General features: G+C 44.6%; 1 protein-coding gene across 1 annotated transcript in view; it reads left to right on the top strand.

Annotated features, from left to right (window-relative positions):
* The window catches only part of Fhod3 (formin homology 2 domain containing 3), a 502,577-nt gene that overhangs the window by 403,604 nt on the left and 81,390 nt on the right, over window positions 1-17,583 (top strand). Inside the window, exon 14 of the mRNA XM_045134751.1 lies at window positions 3,661-3,875. Coding sequence (XP_044990686.1) covers window positions 3,661-3,875 — 215 coding nt within the window. The remainder of the gene's footprint in view (window positions 1-3,660; window positions 3,876-17,583) is intronic.

Here is a 17,583-nt window from a genome sequence, read left to right as displayed (position 1 = left end):
CCTGCCCCCAAAAATACATTCTCTCCAGGAAGCCTTAATTCCCAAATCTCCATCAGCTGGTAACTTAGCATTCAGAACACCTAAGGTTATGGGGGGGACACCTGAATCAAACCACCACAAGCTCCCTCCTCAATGTTCGAGGCTCCTGTGGGACAAGAGGGCTTCTGAGTTGTGTGACATTGTAGCAGCCAGTCACCCTTGCCTCTCCGGCCATTGTAAACATGCACTACTGCTGCTCTTCCAGAAGCCTTCGTGCTCCTGGGTCTCTCTTTCACGCGTGTGTGTATGCACGTGCATGCGTTTTCACATACATGTTCATGTATGTGGAGGCCGCAGGACAAGCTCAGAAATGCTGTCTACCTTTTATTTTATTTTATTATTTTGTTTAATTTCTTTCTGAGACAAGACCTCTCATTGGCCCAGAGCTCATAAAGTAGGCTAGACTGGCTGGGCAGTGATCCCCAGAGATCCAACTGACTCCTCCTCAGTGCTACGATTACCAGCACATGCCACCATCCCTGACCTTAATGTCCTCACTTTACTGACTGAACTATCTTCCCAGCCTCTACAGAGTTTTCAATTGTGTAAAGTACACTTAACATACACACACTTGACCATTTTAGCCACTTTAAGTACATGGTTCAGTATATGACACATATTCGCAGTGTTGTTCAACCAGTCTCCAGAAATGTTCTCACTGGACATAAACTAAAACTGTACACCCATTGATCAATACACTGCTACCCATCCCATTTCTCCTACCATGTAAACTTCCTTATCCCTGTGACCAGATCAGAAGTCTTGACTCTTCCTCCTGCAACATGGGTTGCAACATGCATGATGCCTAGTGGGGACTGTAGTCTGTGTGATATATCTCACCAAGTTCCAGGAAGAGCAGTCCCTGGAGCTCCCCCTAACTCCCATAAACTGAGTAGAACCTTGTAGCAGACACCCCCTGACTGCTGACCTGTCTGTCCAGAGAGGTGTATAGAAAGCAGGACCTGGGCTGCATCAGCTAGAATGAAAGGCAAAAATGGGTCAGTAGGATCGTAAGTCTGGGCCCAGTCTTAGGTATCTAGAGGATCCTGTTTCAAAAATGAAAAAAGTGAGAGATGCTTTGGTGGATATAGCACTTGCTGCACAAGTGTGAGGATCAGAGTTTGGATCCCTAGGCATACATGTAAATGTCAGGTGGGTGTGGCGGCCTTCTGGGATCCTGTATTCCAGCAGGAACTCTTCAGAAACAGAGGCAGAGGATCTAGACTAGCCAAATTGGTGAGGTCTACTATCAAGTGAGAGACCCTGCCTCAGTGAATTATATGGACAGTAATGGAGGAAAACATCTGATACTGCCCTCTCGCCTCCATCCATATGCTCAAACACACATACAGATGACCACACACATGTATATCACACACATAAGCGTCCTAAAGTGTGTTGCCTCCTAGCTAGAAGCCTTTAATGTGATGCCTCATTCCTGCCCCATGGACTCCTGTTTTGTTGCTCTAATATTCCCATCTCCCACACCTATCTAGACCCTTGCCTGCCAAGTTCTCCTTTCCTGGCTTGGGCTCCATGACGGCAATATCTGTACTCACTACTCCTAGGCATGACAGCATTTCTGGCCTTGATTTTGCTACTATCCACTGAAAGACTCCCCTTCCTTCCACAGGCAGGATGGTTTTCATGAAGGGAACTCAGAAACACATTTCCTTGCTAAATTCCCTAGGATGTGTGAGGTCATAGGTTCAAAATTCCCTTTGCTTCTTCTCTTGCCTTTGAAAGGTGATACTATTGATAACAGAAATCCAGATTGTGTGTTTTTCTGGGGACAGCTTCCTTCTTTATCTGTGAGGCAACTGCTCTCAACCACGCCTTAGGTATGAGTACCTACAACCTATTACTCTCTTTCTTTTAATTTTTAAAAAAAATTTATTTATTTATTTGAGAGGAGAGAATGGGTACACCAGGGCCTCCAGCTGCTGCAAACAAACTCCAGACATATGTATCACCTTGTGCGTCTGGATTACCTGGGTCCTGGGGAATTGAACCTGGGTCCTTTCGCATTGCAGGCAAGTGCCTTAACCACTAAAACATCTCTCCAGCCCGCATCACTAGTATATATTTTTTTAATCAAAGAGAGATTCATCAAAAAAGAGGCCCATCACCCATAGTAATGAGCCAGGCAGCAGGTGGGGCTCTGCAGGCAGGGCTCTGCAGGCGGGGCTCTGTGCAGGTGGGGCTCTTGGCAGCGCTCTCCCCTCATGCTTTGCCCGCTTCCCATCCACCAACAAGTGCAAAGTGCTGAGGGAAAGAACAAAAGCTGGTACTCTCCCTGGTCTCTAAAATCCTATTATCTGCTTGTTGAAAACAGACGTGAAGAGATGACTAAATATGCCAGGCAATAAATGTAAAATGCCATCAGACTTGAATGGGGTACATATCCGACATGAGTTCAGGGGCAGGGCTAAGATTACTTCCAGCTGTGCTGATCCAGGCTAGCTTGACAGACGGAGAAGTGCATGCTAGCATGGTCTGAAGGCAGCCTGCCTTTGTGCTTGGGAGTGAAGGGGTGATGATGACAGACAGCAGGGGCACATCCTCCTCGAGAATGGGGTAAAGGGGTGCATACCTTTCAAGTGCATTGCCTTAAAGAATATGTATGTTCTATGAATTAAAAGTGTCATCAGCCCCTGGGTGGAAGCCCTGGTGGCTGAAGGAGGGAGCTTCGCTGGTGGGAAAGCACATTAGCAGTACATCAGGATGGGCACAGAGCAGGGTTCCTGGATAAGCTGTCCCCAGGTCAGTGGTGGGTGAAACAGCGACCTGCCCCAGCTGAATCCAGACACTTATCCCTGCACAAATAATGGTGGGTAAAATTAGCAGACATCTGGAGGAGGCACATATTTCAAAGTTATTTTGGTCTGATCTATAAAGCCCACTATGAGGAATATGATTGGTAGCTGGTCTTAATAAACAGTTAGTGGGTTCTGCCTGCCTGAAATGCAAAACAGATGTATCTTTGTTCTTTTAAACTGACTTTGATGAATAAACTATACGTGACGTCAGGTCCAAGCTATTGGATGTCTGGGTCCTATTCAGAAATATTTTAGAATATAAAAAAGTTTCCATGGTCCATGCTGAGAGAACAAAGTGAATTCCAGTTGTGTTGCTGTTCGCATTTGAAGCAGGTTCAGAAATTCCAAGAGGCCTTTGTCCAAGCAGCCCCTTTTGGCATCTGGGTGAATTGTTTCTCTCTGCCACACCGAAGCGCCCTCCAGTTGCACAGCTGTGAGCTCTGAGGGGGTTTCGTTGTCAGCTGTCACTGCTGGGGCTTCGTGAGCGTCATTAATGCTTTTGTTTTTCTAGACTTGTACAAATGTGCCCTAAAAGAGAGTTCAGTTGTGCAGTAGTGATCCAGGTTTTGGGACTGTATGATATTGCCATTTCTCCCAATTTATGTTATGAATGATGCAGGATTTGTAATCGTTAGCATCTTGGCTTCACTGGACGTTTTTGGCAGGGTGACCCTCCAGTCAGCCCTGTGCTCTGCTCTGCATCAGGGAGCAGGCTCACTCTGCAGGTGTTTCATCCATAAACAAGCATCAGCCACGGGCTCCTCTTTCTTTTTACGGAAACCCTTTGGAATTTAACTTTCAGATACAAATACTTGGAGCAGTTGGCAGCTGAGACACAGGAGAAGGAACTGAGAAGCCGGAGTGCAAGCCGGGGCAGAGCTGACCTCTCCTTGGATCTGAGCTTGCCAGCTGCCCCTGCCTCACCTGCCCTGCCAAGCCCCAGCCCCTCGCCTGTGGACTCACGGGTGACACTCACCGCATCCTCCTCCTCCCCAGCGGCGCTTCAGCATCTCCAAGGTGAGTGCAGGAACAGTCGTGGTGAAACTGGCAGATCAGCATCCAACACACTGCTTCTGCAGTGCTGGGGGGAAGTGCAGCCTGCGGGCCACCATGAAGATGGCGGGACGGGGAGTGTCAGGGATGGCTGCAGCCGGCACTGTCACTGACATGCTAGATGTCTTCAGAGCCACTTAGAGTAAAGCAGAATGCTTCCTAAGATTGACAAGTGAGGATGTGCCAAAGAAAGAGAGAGAGCAAACTGCTTTGACAATCCTTGATGTTATCACATGTGTCTCTGCCTGACAAAGCAACCACTTTGAATTTTCTAATCATAGGAACTGTAGTGGTTGAAATTAAATTGATGGATAAAAACATTAACTGGAGTAAGCAAAGAAAAATGTGGGCCCAGTAAAAATAGATGTTAAATGCTACAGAAGAAAAATAAAAATTGTTGGGGTGTGTGTGTGTGTGTGTATACACAGAGGTACAGGCCCTCTCTGGAGAAATTCTGCCTTAGCTTTATTTGGAGAAAACCAGCAGTATTGTTTACTGCAGCTTTAAACATCAGCTGTCTTACTGAGTGCTCTGCGCCCTGTACCGGGGGCTGTTTGCGTCCACGTTCATATAGAGCATGGCTCTCACACAGATGCTTACACAATACATTCTGATTAACACTGCCGGGGCACTGCTGGATTCACCGGGTCTTATGGCTCACAGCCTGATGTAGACTTTGCTGACTGAGGCAGCAGAAACACTAGACTTTTACCTCTAGCAGGGCTGACAAAATATAGCATGACCCCAGCAGAATTGGATGTAACGGAATGACATTGACCCCAGCAGAACTGGATGTAATGGGATGACAGTGTCCAATTTTTTTGGCTGGTGCTCCTGGCCTCAAGGTTCATTCTGCAGGAATAGGCTGGCTCACCCACCTTTCTCCCTGCTGGCTATCCATCATGTCTAGTTACTCGAGGTCCCTGAGCCATGGGGATCCCAGGCAGATGGCTCAGTCAGATGAGTAATGTCAGTCTGAAAATGTCGAGACTGAGGATTGGGAAAACAGACCATTCTGACAGCTGAGTGCCTTGTGAGTCCCATCTCAGGGCATTGTCTTATCTGCATTGTGGTATTTCCAGGGACAGTATAAAACTTTTCTACCACCAAAATTGTGGTTCAGCATTTAAACTTGGGACTTGTAACTCTTAAACCTCCAGCTGTTTATGGAATGGCTGTCTAAACTATGAAATACAAAACAGCCCCAAACTGAAAGAAGATTATTATCATCTACAAATATTGTCTGTAATTAAATTTTTAAACCACTCAATATTTGTGGAAGAAAACAGTTTCTTGAGTATTTTGTCCAATTAGATTGAACTTGAGGCCATTCTGTATAATAAACAATACCTCAGACTCCATGAAGAACACAGACAATATCTGTCTTATACATATGCAACATGCAGTAAACACTTGCTTTTGTGCACTTTCAGAAAGAGAAATAGCAAATTTCATCTTCCTCTTTCGGTGGCAGGAGTAACAGAGACCCAGAGAAGGTTTGGCTAAAATCACACCAGTGATTCCTGCATCTGAGAAGGGGGGCCAGGACTTGAATTTATCCATGACCACAAGTTAATGAAGCAACAGCAAGTCATGTTGTTTGCTTTTTCCTGGGAAAAATACAGTGGGTTGGGGGGAATGTAAAAGAGCTGTGTGTCATATTCTAACTAACTGTTATCCAGTCAGTGGATTACACACAGCATTCTAACTTCCTTGTCCTCCCTGTGTAACTAATTTTTGAAGTGGGAAATGACACATGCATAAAAATATTTTCATAAGAGAAAGGTCTCTATAAAAACTTTGCAAATCCTGATTCATAGACTTTTACCTTCATGAAAGAAACACAAGTTTGAGTGACCAATGTTTGTCTCAGTCTGCATTATTACTATCCTTTGAAACACCAGTAGCTTTTCCCCATTCCTCGTCTGTTCTTTTTACCAAGGTCCCATTTTAGATATTCAAAGTAATTTTTTGCCTAGGCCCGATGTTTGTAATAGCCAAGCACCTGGGGGAGGAGTAAACCATATAAGCACACAACCAGATGTTTGTCTTGCACCAAACACCTGGCACTATGTGGTCCACATGTTCCAAGGATGGACTCGCTTTTTCACTCATGATCCATATGCATCGTATGATCGTAATGCTATTCAGCTTTGCAGTGCTATGCCCCTACCTCCCAAATGTTCCTGTTAAATATCTTTTTCTATTTGGGGGTAAGACAAGGCAGGATGTCCTCAGTTTCCTGAGGTTCAAGTGGAAGGGAAGACCTGCTTCAGCTCTTGTTGACATAGTGCTGGGAGCAGGATACCCCGGTGGGGTCCCTGCCAGCCCTTCATCACAGGGTTTTGTTCATACAAGATTAACGCTATGGTCCAGTTTGATGCTACACTATCATTTTGTCTACCTTCTCCCAAATATTTGTAGAAATTGGGCCTATGTCCCAGAATTGGTTTAGCAAAAAGAAAAGCTAATATTTGATATTGAATTCTATGCATCTTAAAATGATAGGTCACTTTATAGGTTCTTGCTCTATAATTTTTTTACTCATATTCTGGAGTCCTTTTTAAAAGCATATGAGCTGGGCTTGGTGATGCACACTTATAACCCTAGCACCTTGGATATATAGTTCAAGTGAGGCCTTGGATATATATTGAGTTTTAAGGTCAGCCTGGGCTGCATGAATACTTTGTCTGCAAACAATAACAAATATGTGTGTGTAAACATTAAAAATGATTCTTACTTTTAAATAAATAGTTTTTAAAAAGATAAGACATAATTGTTAAATACTTTGAGTGTTATGCAAGATCTTTAACCTGAATTCTTCTCAGCTAAGTTTTGTGCAAATGATGACACTAACTCACCCTCAGGCCAATGTGTGCTGTAATTATTTTTCCATCTGGCCTTCCTCTGGCTCACAGCAGACATGTGTCCCAACACTGCCTGGTCTTAGTGGTGATGGTCAGAGTACTTTTCCTCTTGTCAAACTATCAGACCCAAGGGAAGAGATGCCACTCACTTGTATTCTCATTTGCATGGTTCTGCAGTTAATGAGATCAGCCCAGAGTTTTGGTAAATATGGAAAGCTGTCCTCCTTCATCCATTGCTTTGATATTCTTCATTTTGTTTATTCTTTATTTGAGAGAGAGGGGGAGGGAGAGGGAGAGAATGGGCACACCAGGGCTTCCAGCCACTGCAAACAAACTCCAGATGCATGTGCCATTTGGCTTACATGGGTACTGGGGAATTGAACTAAGGTCCTTTGGTTTTGCAGGCAAGCACCTTAACCACAAAGCCATTTCTCCAGCCTATCCTTCATTGTTTAGTGTGCCCTGAAGGCTCACACTGGAATTTCTTTTTTTAAGATTATTTATTTATTTATTTATTAGAGACAGAGAGAAAGAGAGAGAGAGAGAGAATGAGAGAGAGAGAGAGAGAGAGAGAGAGAGAGAGAGAGAGAGAGAGAATGGGAGCACTAGGGCCTCTAGCCACTGCAAACAAACTCCAGATGCATATGCCACCATGTGCATCTGGCTTATGTGGGACTTGGAGAATCAAACCTGGGCCCTTAGGCTTTCTAGGTATGCACTTTAACCACTAAACCATCTCTCCAGCCCTCACATTGGAATTTCTATCTAATAAGCTTATTTCCTATTATTTGAGGATACTCACAGATGCCTCTGGAATCAAATAAGCTATTCTCACTAATTAGGAGATAAGTACAGGGCTCCTGTTGAGACAAAAGTCTTCAATATGAATTTTAAGAAAGTTGCATGGAGGGTTGGAGATAATCTGTGTACCCATAAGTAAAGTCTTTATATCTAACTGAACTGATCTATGGAATATATTTCATGAAAATATAGTAAAGAGAAAAACACTCATCTGAGAGCCAGGTGCTGTGGTACTCCTTGACCTGCCATCCTTGGGGAAACCCTGTTCCCACCCTGTTTCCTCCGTCACAGACATGGGACCCTCCTGGGGCCAGGGAGAGTGAAAGGGCCTTTCCCGGTGGAAAGCAGGTGCTGTGGAAAGTTGGAGCCTTTCAGCTGCCATCAGCCTCTCCACAGAATCACATATAATGGCGAAGTGATTGTTGTTGTTTCTCAGCTGTTGTGCCCTAAAATGATATTTGTTATTGAATTCTATGTAGTTCAAGATACATATTTTAGAGATGCATTGAAAAATGTCAGTTTTATGCTTAGCAGCAGCAATTTCTTTTCCTATGTGTAACTGAACCCCTAGGTATATGCAAATGTCTGATTGGCTCTAGGGACATAAGAAGTGGCCTATGCAACCATGTGTTTACCTGGAAGAGTTTAGAGACGTTGTTGGCAGGGGTTTACTCATATTTCCTCTCAGAGATCCATGCATTTAAAATTCTGGGATTAAGGCAATTCCTCCAGCCTCTGGTTTCTCAAACCTGGAAATAAAGTATAAACATAGAGTTATGTCATGGTATGTCATCTATTGAAATGAAATGCTAACCTTTGTTTTATTTTATTTTTTTGAGATAATATCCACTCATCCGCTTGGCTGTGGTCATCATTAACATCTTTCTCACCTCTGTTGTCTGATGTTTGAGTGAGATATAGGCACTAGCTTACCTAACCCTTATGCCTCGAGGCAGAAACATCTAGTATCTTATTTCCAGCTGGCATGGTAGCAATGGAATATTGTCACTCATCAGCCTCATGCTTGCTAGTTCATGAACCACAGCTTTTGGACACCTCCAGCCCAGGGTTTCACAAATTGGCTGGAAACGTGGTTCCATGACTTGAGCCTGTTCTCATTCCTCACCTGCTTGCTGCTACTTGATGCAATTTGGATAGTTTGACCAAATCTTTCAGGAAATCTACCCAAGGCCAAGATTATACCTGCTATCCCTGCTATGGGACCTTCCTGAGGGCTGTTGTATGTGACTTGAGTTTGCTGCCTTGAATTCTCAGTCTTTAAAGATGGGCAGAGGCAAAAATGTCCCTCTTGCCTCTTTCAGTCTCTTTAGATTGAAAGTTGCCTGCAATGTGTTTTTGTACCACATTTCGACATATTAAACAGTTTTTGGTTATTTTTGAAGTATAGACAAAGTATAGGGCTAAGGAGATGGATTAGTGATTAAAGGCACTAGCTTGCAAAGCCGGTTTGCCCAAGTTAATAACCACATAAAGCCAGATACACAAAATGGTACATGTATCTGGAGTTTGTTTACAATGGCAGGAGGCCCTGGTATATTCATATTCATATTCATTCATTCATTCTTCACTCATTCATTCTCTCTTTAACAAATAAGAAATTGAAGTATAAGCTGGAGAGATGGCTTGGCATTTAAGACATTTGCCTACAAAGCCAAAAGACCCAAGTTTAATTCCATAGGACCCATGTAAGCCAGGTGCACAATGTGGCCTATGTATCTGGGGTTCGTTTGCACTGGCTGAAGGCTCTGGTGTGTCCATTCTCTCTCTCTCTTTCTCGTCTCCCTCATTCTCTCTCTCTCTCTCTCAAATAAATAAAATAAAAGTTAAAAAAATTGAAGTAGACAAAGTATAAACTCCAAGTCAAGGGAAGGCACAGGGCTGAAGAGATGGCACCTGAACAAGGGCTATCAATGCCTCTGCTTACAAGAGTGCAGAGACATGGGACATCCATAGATACTTTTTCCCAATATTAAATTTTAATGGCTTTTAATCAGACTCCTGTCAAAATTGTATCTAGCCAGGCATGATGGTGCACGCTTTTAATCCCAGCACTCAGGAGGCAGAGGCAGGAGAATAGCCATGAGTTCAAGGCTACCCTGAGACTACAGAGTTAATTCCAAGTCAGCCTGGACCAGAGTAAGACTCTACCTCAAAAAACTAACAAAAAAAAAAAAGTATCTAACAGCTGCTTAAGATAAACAAAAAAGTTTGAGCTGGGCATCATGGTGAATGTCTTTAATCCCAGGGAGGCTGAGGTAGGAGGATCACTGTGAGTTTGAGGCCAGCCTGAGGCTACATAGTGAATTCCAGGTCAGCCTGGGTTCGAGCAAGGCCTACCTCCAAAAAATAGTTTGTTTTTAACAGCAATTAATTGACTTGTTCTTATTAAACCAGAAGGTGTATCCTGCCTGAATCAGGAAGTGTTCATGAGGAGCCTGGCCTATGAGTCCTGCCTTTGATTGAAGGTGGGAGCTTTGGACCAGAGCTTGCGCATACAGTCCGAAGACCTCCTGTAAGGGTTCTTTAGTCTTAGGTACTTCAGACTGCTACGAGAAGTAACAATGAATATCTCTTGTGATCCTTCTAGCATTCTTGTCTAAGCCTGAGACCACAATGCCATGTCTACCATATCTGTTTTTCCTCCAGCATTCCTGCTTTTCCCAGTTGTTCTCCCAGTTGAAATGTCCCCTCCTGAAGGGAGGAAGGAGGCTCAGGAGACTGAGGAGATTGCCTGGGAGAGTTGCAATTTGAAAGGTCACAGGAGCACTCTCCAAGGTTATAGGAGCAGTAAACATCTGTTGAAGGCAGATCTTATATGGAGTTCAAGATCCTTTGGGTTTTGGACCCTATTAGCCTTTTACCAGCACAGTATTCCCCATGTGATATGTTCCCTTCATATCAAACTATTGGTTCCTGAAAAGGGCCATCTTTGTGCTCTGAGGCATGCCTCTGTACATGGAGTGCCTGTTTCTGTGGGTATTCACCTGCCATCTACCCATCTAGTTAAAGCATCTTCTGTTCTCCAGAGCTGCCCAAACTTCTCTCATGTTTCTCTTGAGACAGACACAGGCCTTTCTCGCTAACCCCATGCTTTGTTATCTCCTACTGCTTGGGGCAAAACATATATTTATTTAATGGTTTATGACTTGCTGCATGAACAAACAGATGGAGACACATTAATCTGCCAAAACAGTTTGCCCCTTTGTACAGAATGCAATGTATTCCAGGGGCCAAGGGTAAAATTCACACTACACAAGCCACTCCCTCAGAAAAGAATACATGATGTTGTTCTAATTCAGAGGGAAATGTTGAAGAGAATTGACTCATGTTCCTCGGCCATTTGTTTTTTTCCTGGAGCTCTGGGTACAATAATAGAAGAGTCCAAGAATGATTCTTGACAAATGGATAGTTAAGATATTTAACTGTTTTTTGAAATACTCTCTTGTCCTAGTCCATTCAGCTGCTGCAACAACATACTATAAGCCTGGTGGGGGGGGTATTTTCAGCAACATTTATTTTGCACAGTTCTTGAGTCTGGGAAATCCAAGATGAAGGAACTTGCTGATTGTGATAAAGATAATGCCCTCTCACTGTGTCCTCATATGGGGGATAGGGCTAGTGTGTGATCTGAAGGCTCTGTTTCTTGAAGGTACTGATCCCATTCATGCTGGCTCTGCACCCAAGATTGATCACTTCCCACAGGACATACCTTCTAATAGTATCCTCGTGAGTTAGAATTTCAGCATAGAGATATAAAGCCATAGAGCCTGGGAGATTCCTTATCTCTCCCTCATCAGCAATGGAATTTTAGGCATCCATCACCATGCCTGGTATTTTATTTGGTTTTCCGAGGTAGGGTTGCATTCTAGACCAGACTGACCTGGGATTCACGATGTAGTCTCAGGGTGGCCTCAAACACATGACCATCCTCCTACCTCTGCCTCTCTCGAGTGCTGGGATTAAAGGCATGCACCACCACGCCCAGCTCCTGGCATTTTACTTGGGTACTAGGGATTAGAATTCAGGACCTCACACTTGTATGGCAAGTATTTTTACCCCCTGGGCCATCTTCCAAATCCTCAACATATGAATTTTGAAAGAACATAAACATTCAGTCATGAATTCTATTCCAATTCCAGGTTTGCTTTTCTTTTTTAATTCATTTGGCAACAAATGCAAGTAAACTGTATCATTGGGGTTATTGGAATGCTACCTCCAGTATGACCAGTTGTTACTGAGGAAGGGCTCCGTGGAGTGAGATTTTAAAGTGTGAGATATCTAGCTATACCCTCATCTCAGGCCAGCTGGTTCTACTTGGTTAGCAGAGACTGACTGGCAAGAAAAGCTAATATTTTCTTAAGCTGTTAGTTGTTTTGGTCTTGTGATGTCTCTTCAGTATGACATAATATACAAATTTAACCTGAAAAATACTCTGGGGAAGATTTTTTTTTCCACATCTCAGTTTCTTGTGCCATAGTACATGACTCATACATGATAGAGCTCAATAAATATTTTCTGAATGAATGAATGAAAGAAGGAAGGAAGAAGTAGGAAGAGAGGGAAGGAGGGAGGGAAGAAGGAAGGAAAGCTACCTATCTACCTCTGACCAGATTAAGACACTGATGAATAGCCTGAAAAAAAATCAAATTAATCACAAAATCTGAAGCTCCATCCATGTTACTATTCGGGACTGTCCATTTGAATGTTAGCATGTTCCTTTGATGTCCTTAATGCTATTGTCTGAGGCTGAACAAGAACAAGAGGGGCTGTGTCATGAGAAAACTTTTTCCTTAGGGTGACACAAACACCCATCTGTTCATTCCAGAGAGGGCTCAGAGGACACACCAAAGTATGACTGCACCAAAACCAGTTTTGGTGAACCAGTGACTTTATTGGGGTTACTTGGAGAGCAGGGTGAGAGGAAGCTTATAGGAGCAATGGGTGGCTCAAAGACAGCAGCATCACCAAAAAGCCCATCCAGTCATGGATGCTGTATCTCTGGACACTCACTGTAGGACTTGCAAGCAGCTCCTCTTGTGGACAGTTCCCCCATTGCTTTACCCTCTGTGTAGTCTCAGGGAGAGAGTCTTGCACCTTTCCCCAGGCCTGTTGACCTCCTGAGCCTCCCTTCTCCCTGCAAGAGGGAAGTTTCAATTCAGAGAAAACTGCTACTCAACATTGGTCAGTCTGCCCTCAACAGTTGTTTACTGCTCCTATAACCTTGGGGAATGCTCCTGTGACCTTTTAAGTTTTGACTCTCCCAGACTTGATCTCCTCAGTCTCCTGGGCCTTCCTCCTCCCTTCAGGAGGGGATATTTCAACTCGGAGGAATTTGCTATACAACAGGCTGGGGAAAGCAGTGGGTTTGTAATGTCTTGTTCAGGAAGACGCTTGTTTTCCTCTTTGTCTTTGTAAGAAAATGTGCATCTTATTAACTCAGTAGTTCCACCAGGCTGTCTGACACTCAGGGATGAATGAAGAGTACAATACATCCTATTCAACTTGTTGGAACCAAAACTTTAGGAAACATATTGAAACAGCTCAGTGGAAGACAGTATAGGACAGATCTGGCTTCAGGATGATGATATGGCAATGAATAATGTAATGACCTTGAACTACTTTCCAATTTCTGTTTATGGTATAGAATAGGATATTCAACCTCTGTTATTAAGCTCATGGTAACTGAACCTACAACTGCTGTTCTTTTATTCTGTGTGATGCTCTAGTGTTGAACTAAGTCATCTTCTGAGGAGCCAGAAGGAAAACTCTCTCTCCCTCTTTCTCTCCCTCCCTCTCTCTCTCTCTCTCTCTCTCTCACGCACATGCGCACACGCGCACACACACACACACACACGCGCACACACACACACACACGCACACACACACACGCACACCAATGGTAGTGCTTGGTATTCAGCCCAGGGGCCTTGCACATGGTAGGCAAGGACTCTGTCCCTATGCTGTATCCCTAGCCTAGAAAATTTCTTCCTTTTTTAGGAGGGAGTGTGTGTGTGTGTGTGTGTTTGTGTTATATGTGTATGTGTGTGGTGTATGCACATGTGTGTGCCCCATGCACACCTGTGCCAAGGCCAGAGAAGAATATCAGGTGTCCTCCTCTGTCAGTCTTCCACCTATTTCCTGGACAAAGGTCTCACTGATCCTGAAGCTTGCTTCCCTCCCCCTGGCTAGACTGGCTGGCCAGGAGCCCCAGCAGTCCTGTCTCTGTCTCCTCAGCACTGGGGTTACAGGCATACACAACTGCACTCAGCTTTTTACATGGATGCTGGAAATGGAATTCAGGTCCTCATGCATGAGCAGCAGATCCGATACCCACTGAGCCACCTCCTCAGCCCCTAGAAATGCTGTGATAGTGCTTGCGATCCTGTGTAACATCCAACTTGGGTGCAGATGCTTGAGATGAAGGACCATGCTGTGCTTTTGTTGTCCTTGTTTCTTGAGCTTTTCAGCAGTGTGCCCTTGGAGCATGACTAATGTGCTGAATCAAATGGGATGGTACTGTGGAGATGAGGATTTGGTGATAGCATAGCCGATAAGTGAAGACCAGGGCTTCATGGGAGTTCCTCTTAAGCCAAGTGAGGACCTTGACTGTTGGTACCATGGAGGATGACTGAGGGTCCATAAAGTAACACCTTCCAAAGGGACCTCAGTGGTGGCTTTGACTTGAACCTCTGGGAATAGTCTAGCTCTAATATTTGAGGACAAGGCTGGGCTCAGATTTGAAGGCCCACAAATTGCTGTTGAACCAGCCTGTTGCAGGCAATGACATATTTCTTTTGTGAAATTTGAGCAGCTGAACTTGTATGCATACTGATGGAGTTCCTTCTATGAGTAGATTCTCGGCTAGGGTGACTTTATGTCTAGGGTACATTTGGTCTTGTCTGGATACATCTTTGTCACAATGGTAGGAGAGAGATGAGAACCTCATGGGTGATGTAGTCCTACAATGTGCAGGACAGCTTCCCTGGACAAGGAGTCACTTGGCCCCAAATGCCTTGGTACTATGGCTAAGAAATCCTGCTTCAGATAAATCTTGGTTAACAACTTAGCAAGACCTGGCCCAACACCAAAGGCAGGGCCTGAAGAATTTTCAAAGCTGTGAGTTTTTTCCCTTGGGACTTCTTTCAGATTTATGTGATTAAACCACAGTCTAAAGCCTATGGTGTTAGTTACCAGCTCTGAACCGGGGAGGTCTTTGGAGTCTGCACTATTTGGAGCAACTAATATAGAATTGGCTGGTCTTGACATGGGTTTCATAAGACCTGCCCAAAAGCCAAGTCCTGGCAGAGTCATTGAGACAACATCACAGACTAAAACCATTTGAAACCACCCAAAGACTCATTAAATTTAGATGCTTCTATCACCTGTTTGTCCCTTGAAGAAAAGGTGCATGGCAGGGGCCTCCACAAGATGTCTCCATCAGTAACGTGCTTGCTGCATAAGCATAAGGATCTGAGTTTAGATCCTTGTAACCCAGCACTGGGGATGTGGAGGTAGGGGGATCTGTGGGACTTGCAGGCTACTAGCCTAGCTGAATCAGTGGTCTCCAGGTTCAGTAAAAGACCCTGTTTGGGGCTGGAGAGATGGCTTAGTGGTTATGGTACTTGCTGACAAAGCCAAAGGACCCAGGTTCAATTCCCCAGGTGCACAAAATGGCACATGCATCTGGAGTTTGTTTGCGGTAGCTAGAGGCCCTAGCATACCCATTCTATCTCTCTCTCAAATAATTAAATAAATAAATAAATAAATAAATAAATAAAACATTAAAAAAGAAAAACCCCATCTCAAAAAATAAGATAGAGAGTGATTGAAGAAGACACCTGTCATCAATCTCTTGCCTCCATATACATCTGCATGCACATGGCATGTGTGACCACACATATATGAACACATATATACACACATGCACACACATAAACAAAAAATGCATGACAAGAGATTGTAAGTGGCCCTAAGGCCCACTGTTGGAGACATCAATGAAAGCAGATGTTGGAATGTCCATGTCCACCATACATAGCTAGTTGTTTCAGGATCGCTTATATGCTTTTTCTTCCTGGCTTTGGTCACCCTACACATGGAATAACACTGTAATCACCAGCAGGATCATCTCAGGCAGGCCCGTCTTGGCTCTAGTGTCATGAGCTCTGCTTGACAGTGAGGGGCTGGGGGAGTCAATAGCATGGACTTAGATGAAGGTACTCAACAAGGGACCTCTGAGAGGCCAGCAAAGGTGGTGAGACAACCCAAGAGAGCAGCCTGGGGATACTGGAAAAAGTGACAAGAACCTAGTAAGGGACAAAGGCAGGGACAAAGGCCTGCTACAGACCAAGCCCATATGCCAGGGGTTGGGTATGTATACTCCAGTCCCTCTTCTCTCCCCCTTTGCTAGTCCCTCCAGAAGCGAGTGGGAAATCACACAGGAAGTGCTCCTGGGAGGGGACCAGTGGGTGATCACACAGGTGGTGCTTCTGTGAGGGATCGGTGGGTGATCACACAGGCGGCAGCTCCTTTGAGAAGATCAAGACAGAAGAAGAGAGGAAGCATGTTGGAAGCATGTAGCCTGCTGTGTCACTCTTGGCAAGTTATTCATCCTCTCTGAACATGTGTCTTGATTTCTCACATGAGGACATGAATCTACTTCATAGTGTGGGTATGGGGACAAAATAAGGGTCATGAATGCTTCCTGGTAGAGATTTTGGTGAAGATACTCCTTACATAGTGACTTATATTTTCATGTCACTTAAGGCCAAGCAGGGCCCAACATCGAGTAAGGTCTTGGGGACATTGGGCTTTTGGAGGGACAGAGAGGAGATGGTAGGAATGTGCCTGTCCAGCTGACTAGAACAGGGAAGGCGAAAGGTAGACATTCTCAGTCCTGTTCTTTTCCTTGTTTCCCCAGCTCTGGGACACACATCTCCAGGATAAGTAGCAAAGCATCAGCTCTTTCCTTATGTGCTCATGCCCACAGGATCGCCTCCTGGCTCCCTTGCTCCTCTTATTGTCTCCCTGGCTGCCTCCTGGATTGGGGGTTTCATGTAGTTTTTATTTCCTGATATTTCTTCCATTTTGACCCACCCCTTATCCTTTTAATAATTTTAATTTTGATTTTTTTCTCCTCCCTTATATCCCCTATTCCCAACCTTGAAATTTAGTTTAAAACCCTCTAAATCAGGTCAGCATGGTTCTGGCCAAACACATTTTTCTGGGCTTTGCTAAGTGCGTCCTGGCAGTGCTGAGCTTCTCAGTCTGCTCATTTGGGCTGTGGTCCAGTAAGACATATCAGTGTGCACTCCTCAGGCACCTCCAGGCCCCTCATGCCACGTACTTCTTACTTCTTTGCCCTGTAGCCTCATAGCCCTGCTGGGAAAGGGTCTGCCTGGGCCCCAGCCCAAGCCCTTCTTATAGTTCCCCTTCTCCCTGGCACAGCCCCCCCCCCCAAGATGCAGGCAGATCTGTAGGTCCTTTTGTATCTGAGGATGTGATGAGGAGCCCTGGAAGCTTCTGGGCTACAGGAGTTTGTTTATCACAGTCGTTCTTGAGACTGCCTCAAGGGTGATGCTTTGGGGTCCAGACAAGGCACCCTGTCCCTTCTGTCCAGTTGCCTTAGGATGAACCCCTACTGTGCCCTCCTAACCTCTGTTTACTTTTTTAAATATTTTATTTCTATTTATTTATTTGAGAGAGAGATACAGAAATAGGCAGGGGAGAGAGAGAGAAAGAAAGAGAGAGAGAATGGGTGTGCCAGAGCCTCCAGTCACTGCAAACAAACTCCAGATGTGTGTGTCCCTTGTGCATCTGGCTTATGTGGGTGCTGGGGAGTCGAACAGGGTCCTTTGGCTTTGCAGCAAGCACTTTACTAGCTAAGCCATCTCTCTAGCCCCCGACCTCTGTTTTCTAAGGGTTGAGGATATCAGCAGAAACTTCATGCAAAAGTGTCCAGTAAGAATAGCTCAGAGGGAGCCAGT

Source organism: Jaculus jaculus, chromosome 15 (assembly GCF_020740685.1).
Source record: "Jaculus jaculus isolate mJacJac1 chromosome 15, mJacJac1.mat.Y.cur, whole genome shotgun sequence".
Taxonomy (NCBI): Eukaryota; Metazoa; Chordata; class Mammalia; order Rodentia; family Dipodidae; genus Jaculus; species Jaculus jaculus.
Note: the sequence above shows the minus strand (reverse complement) of the source record. Positions and strands in the feature narration are given on the sequence as shown.